At 38.2% G+C, this 14,230-nt stretch overlaps 1 protein-coding gene across 3 annotated transcripts in view; it reads left to right on the forward strand.

The window, feature by feature from the left end:
• Window positions 1-370: 370 nt before the first annotated feature.
• Window positions 371-14,230, forward strand: part of arhgef7b (Rho guanine nucleotide exchange factor (GEF) 7b) — a 37,869-nt gene continuing 24,009 nt past the window's right edge. Inside the window, exons 1-5 of one of the 3 annotated variants that reach the window (XM_084402276.1) lie at window positions 371-752; window positions 2,184-2,264; window positions 12,142-12,226; window positions 12,591-12,724; window positions 12,970-13,171. In XM_084402276.1, the coding sequence (XP_084258402.1) occupies window positions 588-752; window positions 2,184-2,264; window positions 12,142-12,226; window positions 12,591-12,724; window positions 12,970-13,171 (667 nt within the window). In that variant the 5' untranslated portion in view covers window positions 371-587. Of the gene's footprint in view, window positions 753-2,038; window positions 2,096-2,183; window positions 2,265-12,141; window positions 12,227-12,590; window positions 12,725-12,969; window positions 13,172-14,230 lie in introns of those variants that run through there. The other 2 variants (XM_084402275.1, XM_084402277.1) reach the window with 2 other exon arrangements.

Raw genomic sequence — 14,230 nt, forward strand, 5'->3', positions numbered from 1 at the left:
CATTTGGATTTTAATGGAATATTTCTTGGCATCAGCACCTTTTTTGAATACATTTAGACGCATTGATCTGTCTTTTATAACAAAGCGCTGAATTTTATGGAAGCAGGTGGTCTGTAGACAATACAAAGATGGCTTTTGCTCAAGATTGTGTTAATAGTTTGTGTTTTTTCTCCACCTGTGGGCGTGTGATGGAAAAAATATTTGTCTTTCATATATTCAGTATAATGCTCCTGAAAGCCTAGTATGTCAGTGTGTTTGTTTCTGAAGTCTTTCATGTATTCAGCGACCCAAGCTGCTTGAACTGGGTGTCATGTGGCGGAAAACAATTGTGGGTTGTTGATTTTGGTTTAACACTAGCTGACATCCTGCCAGATGAAAAGAAGAGGCGAGGGAAACCGGACCTGCCAGATAACCCTAAACAAATCGTCATCCCTAACATCCAGGGAAAAAGGAGGGACCAGAGCCCTGGCTCCTAATGTCCTGCTGCTGTTGCTGTGGACTACACAGGATTTCTGCTGTCATTCCATACAGATTTCATATTCGATTGCTTGAGGATTATCGCGTTTGAGCTTTGGACGCATGAGGTCATGAATTCGGCGGAACAGACCATCACATGGTTAATAACGCTGGGTGTCCTGGAATCACCCAAAAAGACACTATCGGATCCTGAAGGCTTTTTACAGGCATCTCTCAGAGATGGAGTGGTTTTGTGTAAACTACTGGAGCGACTGCGACCCGGTACAGTTTATACGGTAAGCTGTTAATGTGCTCACGAAGTCCATGCAGTTTCATATTCGAGTAAATATTACAGTTACACAAAAACACAGATGTGACACACAGACCTTTGTATTTGTCTTCGCGCGCGCGTTTTGTGTTCACTGCACGCGCTATGATGAACCAGTGTACGTTTGTACAATAAAATACTACTGTTTTTATTATTATTTATATCAGCTATGAGAGAAAGGGGATCAATAGAAAATATGTAAAGAAGTCCTCGTGTTATCTGCGATGACAAGAGATTACAGGAATAATGAGCGCACGTGATGTGTGGCAGAAAATATATCAACGGAAATTAACCTTGGGATTCGTCCATACGAGTCGTCCGCCATTGACTCTGTCGGAGAGAGAAAGATTATTATCTTATTATTATTTTCTATATATACTTACTAAATGTTCAGATTTTCTAAACCATATATATGTTGTTTTAATGCTTTGGCAATACAAAATTAATTTTTTGTCATGTCAGTAAAGCTGAATTGAATTGAGAGAGAGAGAGAGAGAGAGAGAGAGAGAAAAAGGAAACGACGATGTCCGGTTTGTGAAAGAATTATTTTGGGTTGGATCTTTTCAGCGAATCGTTCACGAATCTGATTCTTTGAATCGAACCGTATAATTCGGACATGTCCAAGAACTGATGAGTGAACAAATAATACGCAAACATTTCTAATTATTCATATATTTTTTTCCCAAATATTTATATTAACACGTGTCGGTGGTGGAACACGATTTATAATTAGAGATTTGTAATTATAAACAGAAATCTGCCAAGGAAGCAGATAATTGGATTTCATTTGAGCACATTTCAACAATAATACATTCTCGTTGAGCACCCTTATTTTTGCAGGTTAGTTTTTTTCACATATGATATAAATGATTAAGTATTTAAATTAATAATTCAAAAACGTTTTGTGAATTATATATCAACCACAGTCTTGACAGACAGTGTGGTAAATGTATTCTAATTTACAAGCAATACAATCTTCGATGCTGACATTGCAGTAATCGTATGACTTAAGACTGTGATAAACTCTGGGAATATGTAATGTTGCACTAAGATGTTCAGTGCTATTGTTGAAAACGTTCTGTTGTATAAACAATAAGTCGCATAGTTACAGGCAGCCCATCATGAAGAAGATGTTAGACTTTGCTCTGACAGGTCAGGTAATGTTTGCCTGTGCCAACATGCCCCTCTCACTGAACCCAACCGCAAGCTATTAGAGCACGTCATTTCCGCTATTCCTCCGCCAACTTCCCTGTGGAGAATAAGTGGCTTTTTGCAGGAGCGGGGCGATGATCTGTGATATAAACAAATGGCGTAATCGCATACGTTTTTGTTTACTTCTTGACAAACCTTTTTAAAAGTAGGGCTCGTGAGAGGATTGATCTGTTCGCTTCATTTTCAGATCTATCAGGACCCGAGGAAGGACGAGTGTTTGAGTAATATCAGAGAGTTTGTGAAAGGCTGTGCAGTATATCAAGTAGAGGTGAGTGTTTGCATGATGTTTGTGCTTCTGTTTTGGTCATTTCATTTGCATGCTCTCATGTATATTTCTGTTATTGATTCAGTGACTTTGTGTGGTTTGAAGTAAATCAGGTCGCCAGACTGAGTCTGAGCTGTAACGTTAGTTGAGAACAGACTAATCCTTTGTGTTTTGGTTTTAGAGTTATTACTACATCGGTTACAGTGGTATTTTGTGTTATTGTGGTATTTATTTATTTTTAACCATGACAATTCCTTTTAAATGATTTATGCAACGTTGCATTAATGTTCTTTCTGCAGAACAATGTCTCATTTGTAGATGTCCAGGAAGCTTGCTGTACTTTTGTGTTTACTGACAGCTGTGAGCAGTCAGATTTAATTCAAAATAAATAAATAAACATTAAAATAAAAATCATCAGCAATAAATTATTTAAAAGCGCAGAGTGACCGGCAGTTTGCAAGTACTCATGTTTTATTGTTAAGGACGTGAATGAGAATTAATTGAGTTAAAATTACACACAAATGTGACAATAAATCCCAACGGCAAGTATTTCAAGAAAATAATGTAAATGCCTTAGTTCATTCACAATATGCTGATTTACCTGTACATATGAAATATTTTTTCAGAATAAAACAGAATGTGGACCTTAATCTGAAAATGATGTGCTTGTCAATCAAGTCACTTTGATTTGAATAGCGCTTTTCTCCATACACATTGTTTCAGAGCAGCTTTACAGAATATCATGATGTTAATATTTATAATATCTTCATACCTTATTATAGTCAGATTTAACAGATAAGAGCTGGGTGATAATATAGTTTACATTTTTTCAAAGATTTTCTGTAGAGTAAATATATGGCTTTACGTTAGTATGCTGTATGTTTGAGGATAGAGTTGGATGTACTATATGTCCAACTTAAAATATATTGCTGTCCGATAATATAGTTTAAATGTTGCGACTAAATAAACAATAAAGCTGTTGCTTTATTTGCTGTATAGTAGCTGTACTTGATTGTACTGTACTCTAGTTGGATATATCCAATTTATTTGTAGAGCTGTGCAATAATATACTTTACATTTTGCTATGGAAACGTGATCTTAGTGAATCTGTTGTAAACAGGGACTGCTGAATTACATTCGTAAATAGTCAAATTTTTATCTGAGTTAAAAATTTCATAACGAACACTTTCCCTTCAGTAATTTACAGGGTGTAGCCAATTGTTAATGGGTGTTGCTTCTGGCAATTCTTAATTCCAGGTCAAATTTAACCAGAGTCGTCCAGACTTGTTTATCAAGATAAGGGCTTTGCTGAAAATTGCAGTGTATTGTAACAAAAATATCAGTGTTGATATACTATAACAGTAATATGTTTGTAAACATGGCGTTCTGGCAGCTCATTCTTCACGCTAATCCACTAGGTGTTGGTGTGAGATTGGATCAGATCCCTCACCCACACGCTGTTATTTTATTGGATTTTGAAGCAGTGCTGTTGTTGAACCTATTTTTATGCCTGAATGTTGGATTCATATCCAGCTCTGCCCATTTTTTCCTGCAGCTCTCTGTGTCTGTACAGGCGACTGCACGTCTTTTCTTGAAAAAGCGTGCCATACTGAGCACAGTATGCAGCCATAAATTATTCACATTACAGAGCAATCACATGACCTTTGATTTACTGCAAATGCAATGCCCGAAGTCTTGCACTGGCTATGTAATGCATTTCTTTCAGATATAATATGGTAACATGTTAGTTTCATGACGCTTTTCTCAACGAGTATCTTTGAATGTTATATATTTTTTTGTCACTCTTGAGTGTTTTTAGGAAAGCCGACAGTACTTTTTCTGTGTTTAAGTCCCGTTCACACCAAGAACGAAACCTATATTAGCGTCCACACACCAGCGGAGATAATTAAATAATGTAATTATTTCGTCCATTAGATCGAAAGATCTGAAAAAGCTTTACATTGGCTACGAACACGACTGGAGGCGGACAAATATACGAAGAGCATCAGCTTTAGTTTCTGCTCTGATATCCGCAAGACCGCGCCGAACGCTGTGAGTGTGTGTTAGAAATCAGGAATGGTGAGAGAACATTGATTGATTGATTGATTGATTGATTGATTTTATTTCTGGATCAAACCGGTACAAAAAGAAAGAAACAGTAATCCAAAAGGATAACATGCTAAAGTAAAAATACTTATTTCCAGCATGGTCCTTGGTGTTACACACTGTAAAACAATAAACAGAAACATAATGGACAAGAATAAAGAAAAACAAAAACAAACCCATACAATATGAAGAGAAGGGTAAAAAAAAAAAAAAAAAAAAAAAAAAAAAAAAAAAACCTTCACGTAAAACAAACTAAAACAAAATAAAAACACTATAAAGACTCTCCAAACTATTAATAACTAATTTACCCTATCCCATAAATGTTTTTTGACCTGTGTTTTAAAAATCCCTCTTGATGATAGGAGTTTTGTAGCAGTAGGCAAAATATTCCATGCCATGATACCAGTATAAAAGAAAGAATTTTTAATTGCATTTGTAGCTCTAGGAACTATGCAAGAGCGGATGCTGGCCCTAGTATTATAGCCATGCTGCGTATGGACCATGTTTACGTTAGAGCATAAATATTTGGGGGCATGACCATTAACAATGTTAAACATATGATTTAACTTAAGTTGTTCTACTCTTAGATGTACAGGTAGTAGACCAGCTCTTGTAAACTCCTCCCTACCTATATGAGTACGGGAGGGTACTTTTAATAGGTACCGAATAACATTGTTTTGCAGCACTTGGAATTTATTTTTAAATTTCGCAGTCAACTCAGAAAACCATGCAGAGCAAGCAAAATCTACATGACATTGAATCAGAGTTAATACCAATAATTTCTTTACAGAGGAATCAAAAAGCTTTGTCTTGCGATATAAAAACTTTAACTTACAGGCACATTTGGCTAAAACCTTGGCTGCAATGGCTTCACCTTTAAGTGATTGATCCAATGTTAGACCCAAATATGTAACACTTGATTTGGATACAATTTCAAACCCATTACACATCACCTTTAAAGTATTTGATTTTGCCAGTTTCCTTTTTGTACCAAACAAAATTGATTCAGTCTTGCCCAGATGCATAGAGAGCTTATTGTCTACTAGCCACTGGCTGACAGACTCGAGCTCTATGCCAAGAGTATTTTCAATGTCTTTAACATTACACCCTGGGACAAGTAAAACAGAATCATCAGCATATAATAGCAACTTGCACCGTACCGCAGCTGATATATCATTTATATATACTAAAAATAACAGGGGCCCCAGGATCGAACCTTGGGGCACCCCGCATGTTATACTCTGTGGATCAGAAAGGGTCCCCTCAACATCACAGACCTGGGTCCTGTCTGTTAAGAAAGAAGTGAACCATATGAGTGCTGAGTTACTAAAACCCATACACTGTAATTTAGAAATCAAAATCTTATGGTTCACAGTGTCGAATGCTTTTTGCAGGTCAAGTAATAGCATACCAACATAATTCCCTCGATCAAAATTCTGACGCACATAATCAAAAAGGTGAATGAGACAGGTGTCGGTAGAATATGCAGCTCTAAAGCCAGACTGGAGCTCATATAATAAATCATGCCTGATGAAATACTCCTCCACCTGTTCATACACAAGGCGCTCAAAAATCTTTGATACAGCTGACAGGATTGATACTGGCCTATAATTTCCAACATCAGCTCTGCTACTTTTCTTAAAAAGAGGAACCACTCTGGCATTTTTCATATCGCTTGGAAAAACACCCTGACTTAAGGACAAATTTATAATATGGGTAAGAATACTATATATAACCCCTGCACTATCCCTAAGAAACCTGGAGGGGATAAGATCCAAGCCAGAGGCCTTATTCACTGACAGGGTGGAAAGGATCGCTTTTACTTTATCCTCTGTGACCGGGCTAATTACAAATGCACCTGCAGAGACATTTTTACTTTTATAAAAAGAGTTAACAAAATTTATGCCAAATTTGTCAGAAACACCAGGCAATTTACTGACCAAACTGGCAGCAATGGTTGTAAAATAATGGTTAAAATGACAGGCAATCAGCCGCTTATCAAAACACATCTCATTCTGAATAATAAGCCCCGCTTTTCCAGACTTAGATTTTGCCTTTGCTGTTGATCCCATATCATTGAGAATTTTCCACAGTTTTTTAGGCTGTTTTACATTTGCAGCAATGGAATCAGTATAAAATGTAGACTTAGCTTGCTGTATCTTGCAATTAACTTGATTTCTAAGATAAGCATAAGAGTTATAGTCCGCTGGAAGTTTAGACTTTTTAAACTTTCTGAAACATCTATTACGTTGTCTGATCATGTCAACAATTTCAGATGTCATCCAACATGCACTTCTATGCTTAATTCTTGTTTCCCTCATAGGAGCGACTTCATCAAGAGCTGCTATAAAACGCTGCTTAAACAAATCCCAAGCCTTATCAACATCATTACATTCAAACACATCAGTCCAGTCTCTCTCAGACAGCCTTTGATTGAACACCTCAGCAGAGTACTGTTTGGTACATCTGTATTTGATAGAACAGTGCTCATTTATTGGTTGAGATTTCATTTTTTTGCGTGTGCAAAAGACTGCATTATGATCACTAAAAGCCACATCCAACACACCCGATTGACTTATCATTTCATGGTCAGATACCAAAATTAAATCAAGAAGGGACTGACTGTTTATAGACAACCTAGTAGGCTCTGTAATTAATTGCTGTAAACCAGACACCCTACATAGACATAAGAGACATTCTTTCAAGCTACTTCGTGGCAATAATAGATTTGTATTAAAATCACCCATAATGATGCATTCTTTCTCTAGGCATACATTGCTTTTACAACAGACAGATTCAAGGAGTTCATAAAAGTCAGTTTGCTTAGGAGGACGATAACATACACCAACAATGATGGGCTTGGTTTTAGGAAGAATTAACTCCACCCAAGCTGCCTCCAAGCCATCAACCTGCAGATCGTGGCGCGGATTGAAAGTTATATCAGACCTTATAAAAAGGCACACTCCTCCTCCATGTCTGTTGCGATCGCGTCGGTAGATGGAATAACCTGTAAGCCCAACTTCACACTCTTGAATAGAACAGTCTAGCCAGGTCTCCGATACAGCGATCACAGCAGCCTTAGATGTAAACGCGAGGTGGCCAATTTCATCCAGTTTGGGTAACAGACTCCTTGCATTAACGTGAATAAAATGCATCCCTTTCTGATTTAAAAGACCAAGTGACTCAGAGTGTCTCTCATCCATACTGTCGTCATCATAAGTTCGCAATTCCTTTGTGTCATCAAAGACATTTACGCCGCACATTTCCCGCACACAACACCGGTTACAAACCAGCGGGATATCCGACTCAGTTCTTACTGCCCGGTCATACAATTGTGGAGCAATATTCCCGCATTTTATATGAACAAAAACGTCACACAAGTCACAGGCAACTGCTTTGGCGTTTGCTCTTACCACCTTTCCGCAGTTAGGGCAGCAGTTGATGGTAAACTTCTTTTGCCGGTATTCCACTGTTTCAGAGTTAGTAGGGCCCGGACACTGATGGATATCTCCCGAAAGCAGTAGGCAGATTGATAATATTTTGCCGAAAGCATCGGGTCGCTGGGTTCCTCTAGAACTTGCTTTAAAAGTGGCTTTAGACTGCCAGGTGATCAAGGCAACACTGTCGCATCCACAAAGTTTGTCAGCATTTACTGACAGATGACAATCTTTGTCTAAACGCTCGATTTTCAGATGCACAAAGGCATCATATTCGAAGCCCTGTTTAGAATTTTTAAAACGGTAACCAAAACTGCTTAAAAACACAGTATAGACTGATACTGCTATCAGAGCTCCAAACACACCCGGCACACCTGCCGCCATCTTGCAATTGTGTAGAATCTTCTTTATGCCCAATGTTTCCTTGTTGTTTGTGTTTTTGTTTCTGGGCAATTAAGCGCAGGTGTCTGTCACAGAGGTATTGTGATGTTTCTGCTGGTGCACAGATTTATTTTTGGTCTTCCGTCTTGCCTTTGTGCTGCACGATCCTTCACCTCAACACAAGAAATAAGTAATAAATGTAATAAAACATTGTGCTTGGTATGTTTAATGTTTTTCGTCTTCAAACCAAACTTGTCTTCAGCCGACAAAGTTTAAATCCTGTCATACTAATACGCTTTCCATAATGTTGAGAGGCTGCTCACTGCAGAGCCATGGGTGGAGTGTGAAGTCCAGCTCCCCTCTCTGGATGTAATTTGAGCGTAATGGGCGGAGCTAGAAGGTCCAACCACACCCTAACAATAACCCAAATCCCTCCACCCATTAGATCAGGGTTTCTCAAACTCGGTCCTGGAGGGCCACTGTCCTGCACAGTTTAGCTCCAACCTTGATCAAACACACCTAGCTGTGAGTTTCTAGTGATCCTGAAGACATTGATTAGCTTGCTCAGGTGTGTTTGATCAGGGTTGGAGCTAAACTGTGCAGGACAGTGGCCCTCCAGGACCGAGTTTGAGAAACCCTGCATTAGATCCACAGAGGTGAAGCTGGACTAGGTTAAGCATTTAGCTCTGCAGTGAGTACCACTTGATAATAGGTGTGTTTGGCTTGATGCAGTGCTGCGCAGACCGATCGATGTATGGCGGCAAAGTACCGCGAGAGCGATGCAAAAGCATACGGATCCGTCTGCTCTCTCATCGCATATGATGTCATACACTGATCGGTCTGCGCAGCGTCGCTTCAAGTCAAACACACCTTTTGTTTACACCAGGGTTTCTCAAACTCAGTCCTGGAGGGCCACTGTCCTGCACAGTTTAGCTCCAACCCTGATCAAACACACCTGAGCAAGCTAATCAATGTCTTCAGGATCACTAGAAACTCACAGCTAGGTGTGTTTGATCAGGGTTGGAGCTAAACTGTGCAGGACAGTGGCCCTCCAGGACCAAGTTTGAGAAACCCTGGTTTACACGTTAGGTCAGACTCAGTAGGCGGAGAGAAGGCGGTATTTTGTGGCTGTTCGAACGCATTCGACCACATGAGCGTTTACACTAAGAAAGTAATCCGGTCGAATGCGTTTTTTCGACTACCTCTGAAAGTGGTCGAAAGTGGACAAGCTCAAAACGTTTTAGACCCCCTTTACACCTGTATTTAGCGTCATCCACTTGTGATCCGATCGATCAAAATGCATCTTAAAGTCTGTTGGATTCTGATATGCTGTCGTTGTTTTTATCATTCATTAGCTGGAAAAATTTGTTCTGAAAGTGATATCGTTTCTCTGTACCTTTATCGCTATAGTTGTGGACCGTCACCAGAACATATAGAATGGGGGGGCACTTTTTTATGATCTACAAAACAGACAGTCACCAAAACAATAACATCCCGTATTTAACTAAAATAGACCAAATTCTATATTAAAACAACACTAAAACATAAAATATTACGTAACGTTTCTGATCATAGGCGGACCAACACCATGAAGATATGCGCTTCCCCTTTAAAAATATTTACTAGGCTATCAGTAAAGATGATGCACAATAATGTCTTATTTACATATGCTCTTATAGGACTAATCCACTCACCGCTCAAAACACCGGAGTTTCGCCAATATTCTTTTATTACGGAGAAAACTGATCCTAGACCAGCATTTATGGACAGCTTTTCCCTCTAAAAGCAATCAGAAGCTAATGGAAGCTTGTTTTCGCCATGTAGGCCTAATAAAAAAATTTTTTTAAGATAATTGTGAGTTTATCTCACAATTCTGACTTTATAACACGCAAATGCGACTGTATATGACGCAACTCTGACTTTATGACTTTCAATTTTGAGTTTATATTGCGCAATTGCCCCCTAATGCCGTGCAATATCTTTATAGTTATTATCGGCCTTTCATGTTTTGCAGCGTGATCGTGTAACTGAGATCTTTCAGCAAACAGAGGTGCTGTGTGCGTATGTTGCTATGTGCGCCATTTGTTTCTCTATACGAGTGTTGTTGTGTGGGACGGATATGGCTCTGTGTGTGTGTAACTGTGTGTTTCATGAGTGCCAGTGTCTTCGGTTCTTCTAGCCAGCTGTGAGAGGTTCAAGACAAGCCCTCTATTGTGGCGAATGGAGTTGTGTGTTTGAATGGGCAGAGCTGCCAGCTCATTAATCGTGTTGTGGGGTTTGGCACAGGCCGGAATGAAGAGAGGCAGGCACTCCACTAAATCTACTTTTTCAAATGGTGTGGCTAGTTTAAAGAGAAAGAGCAGGAGGGAATTTAATTCCACTACAGTGATGGCAGATGATGTAATGTAGACTCAGATGTGTGTGATTGTTGATGGAGCCTGAGTGTTGGGGATTGGACTTTGGGCTTGTATCAAGCACTGAATATTAATGAAATGTCTTTGTGTTCATTTGGTTCACCCAATTCATTTGAGCAAATAAACACATTTCTTAATTCAGTGATACAAACTGATGAAAGAAGCTTTATCCTGATAAATTCATCCTTGTGTTAAATAACGGTAAACTGTTTTTAGATTGCTACATTCCCATGGAGCAAAAGTGTCAAGTTTAGTTAATTAATGTACACTACCATTCAAAAGTTTGAGGTTGGTGAGATTATTTATTTTTTTTTAAGATAATAATGTGAAATATTATTACAATTCATATATAAATAACTGTTTTCTATTTGAATATATTTTAAAATGTAATTCAGACCTCCTGTGTTGCAAAGCTGAATTTTCAGCATCAATAATCCTCGAGAAACTTCAAAAGTTCAAAAGAACATTATTTATTTGAAATAGAAATCATTTAAAATGTAAAAAAAAAAGAAAAAAGTATTGTCTTTGTCACTTTTGGTCATTTAATGTGTCCTTGCAGAATACAATTATTATTATTATTATTATTATTATTATTTTTAAACAACCTTACTGGCCCCAAACTTTTGAACTTTTTAAGGGTAGGCTGTTCATTTTATGAAATTAATCAAAATCTCTCCAGTCAACATAGAAAAATTGTTACAGGTTACTTTTAAGACAAATTAACCCAAATTACATTCTTAATACATGCTAAAAAAATGATCAATCAAGTGTTTCATTGTTGTTTTACATGGAAATATGGAAGTAAAATGGTTTGCAAACAGCATAAAAAAAAACCCAAAAAACATTTTAATATCAAAATATGCTTGCTGGCCAGTGAAGTAAACATTCATAGGTTGATTTTACCTAAATGTATGGTTTCCTAAATTTTAATAATCATAGTGAAATGCAAACAAGCTGATCAAACAGGAAACACTTTGTGTGTGGACATAGATCAAGGACCCCATTCCATCTCCATCTTATTACCTTGTATCTTTTGAAGAGTTAAAGTCAAGCTGGTGTCGGATCAGGCCAGTTTTGGGGCAGTTCATTTTGCTCGGGATGAGCTTATGTGTCCAGATGGCCCCGAGAGCAGCAGGTAGTCTGAGAGCCAGAAACCCACACACAAACATTGAGCTTAGCAAAATCACCTTCCCTTCCCATATTCCCTCAGTGAAGCAGACACATTTGATAGAGGATCTTTGTTCATCGTAAATGTTTGTAAGTTTCTGCAGTGTGCTGACTTGTGCTTTATTTGGGAAAGGAAATTAAATTCTGCAGAATATGCACATATGAATGATTGTTACTGTTCTGCTGTTTTGCATATGGCCTCCTGATTTCCATATGTAGCATTACATGACATGCATTACAATCCATCATCTGCTTAAATAATTTCATTTCCTTTAGGATAAGATTATCAGCATGACCTAAGAGTAGCAGATTCTGTACTTTCATTCACGTTTTTGTTTTTAGCATATGTAAATCGTGGCATTTTTCTCTCTGCAGGTGTTTGAGGCCAATGACTTGTTTCAGGGCCAGAACTTCTCCAAGGTCTTGAATTGTTTGGTTGCACTCAACAAAGCAACTTCAGGTGAGATATGTCTGAAACGCTGAAAATTATCAGAGCTGTGTGACAGGAAGTTTACAAAATGAGTCAACTAATTTATTAACAGCATTGCCTAGCTGTGTTTGTGTGTGAGAACAGTCATTTTTAAGTGTGTGTATGTGTGTGTGCCTACTTAACCATATTTTGGGGACAAATTTGTACTCAGAAGTGAGCTAAATCTGACAAAACATCTCAAAACCTACGAGGGATGCACCGATATGAACATTTTGGCCGATACTGATATCCGATAATTCTTTAACTAGCTGTATATAAAAACAATACATTTCTTTGGAATATCCCTATTTAAATATCTGTGTGTGTTTTGTTGATCATTATTCTCTGGTTGTAGAGTCTGGTGGTGGGAGTAATTCTGTGTGTTCTCGTCACTCGTCCTCTTTGCGGATCAAGTCCTTTGACTCGTTCAACTGTTCGTCCAATAACAGGAGATCATCCAGACACAAGAACAACCAGTACCGCAGTCTGGTGAGAATCGCAACCACTCCCCCACACCCTTATGAAGAATAAAATGCCTTTTCTAAGCTCCTGGAAAACAGACTGAAGTTATTTTAAGATTGATTGCCAAAGGTACTGTTCAATTATCTGCGCGCGACATGTTTTTGAGTGGAAAAACTACATTGTACGCCAGCAAATTGAAACCTCACACACATACGCTGAATGAGAAACTGTTTGAAATGGCTCTCTGTATTTTCTCCTCTCTTTCTCTTTAGGACATGTCTGAAAACAGTGTCCCTCAGGTGCTGGTGAAAGCTAAGTTTACCTTCCAGCAGACCAATGAGGATGAGTTGTCCTTCAGTAAGGGTGACATCATCCAGGTGATGCGGCAGGAAGATGGCGGCTGGTGGGAGGGGTCTTTCAATGGCAAGAGCGGCTGGTTTCCTAGCAACTATGTCAAAGAGATCAAAGGCTCTGGTTAGTATTTGCCACTTTTAAACCTTTAAAAGTTTTACTTAAAAGTTTAACCATGACAAATTCTTGTAGGGGAAGACAACACATGTAGGCTATTGCAAGATCAGACAAGCAGAGTGAACTAGAGGGATTTGTCTTACTCATACTCCTCTCACAGACTGCCAAGAAAAGCAGAAGAGATAAGGGAACTTTCAGAGAATTTTGTAGACCCCATTTCTCTTTCTTCTGTGTCCTAGTGTTAGCATTATATTTTCATAAAAGACCTGCTGAGTATGCGTATGGATCAGAAAATTGCAATGGGCAGCTGCTTGTTAGGCTGTCAACATTTTAGCCAGCTTAAAATATTTGAGTGATATATATATATATTTTTTAAAGTCTCTTTTTTTTTTCTTTTTCTTTTTTGGAGACTCTACGAGGCACTACGAGTTGAGAATGTAAAATCTGTCCAGGTCCATGCCATTAAAAGGGCGATTAAAGGAGGACTTACGGGCTTAATGAAAATGTGCCAAAAGAGAACTGAATGGCTGCTCTCTGCAAAAGCCAAAACTGAGATTATGGGACCATTACAGGCTTACTTGGGAAATATGTGTGCTCATCCATTCCATGTTCAGGTGCTGGATACAATGCAGCAACCTGAGAATTAAAAGAGTAATTGGTAGGACGCTTCATCTGAAGACCCGATTGTTCCAAAATCACTCAAATTCTACAAAATTCTGCTGATGTAGTTGTGCCAGTACTCAAGATTTGACCTTTCCCTGCAAATATTTCCATCCCCCCCAAAAAAAAGATTTAAAGAAGATTTGAAAGACATCTCTTATGCGCACCAAGGCATATTAGTAATATTACACTACAGTAAAAGTAATATTGTGACATTTTTTTTACAAATTTAAAATAACTGTTTTCTATTTGAATATATTTTAGCATTTAATTTATTCCTGTGATCAAAGCTATATTTTCATCAGCCATTACTCCAGTCTTCAGTGTCACATGAACCTTCAGAAATCATTCTAATATGATGATTTGCTGATCAAGACACATTTACTATTATTGTCAATGTTGAAC

The sequence above is a fragment of the Rutilus rutilus genome, assembly GCF_951802725.1.
Source record: "Rutilus rutilus genome assembly, chromosome: 2".
NCBI classification, from domain to species: Eukaryota; Metazoa; Chordata; class Actinopteri; order Cypriniformes; family Leuciscidae; genus Rutilus; species Rutilus rutilus.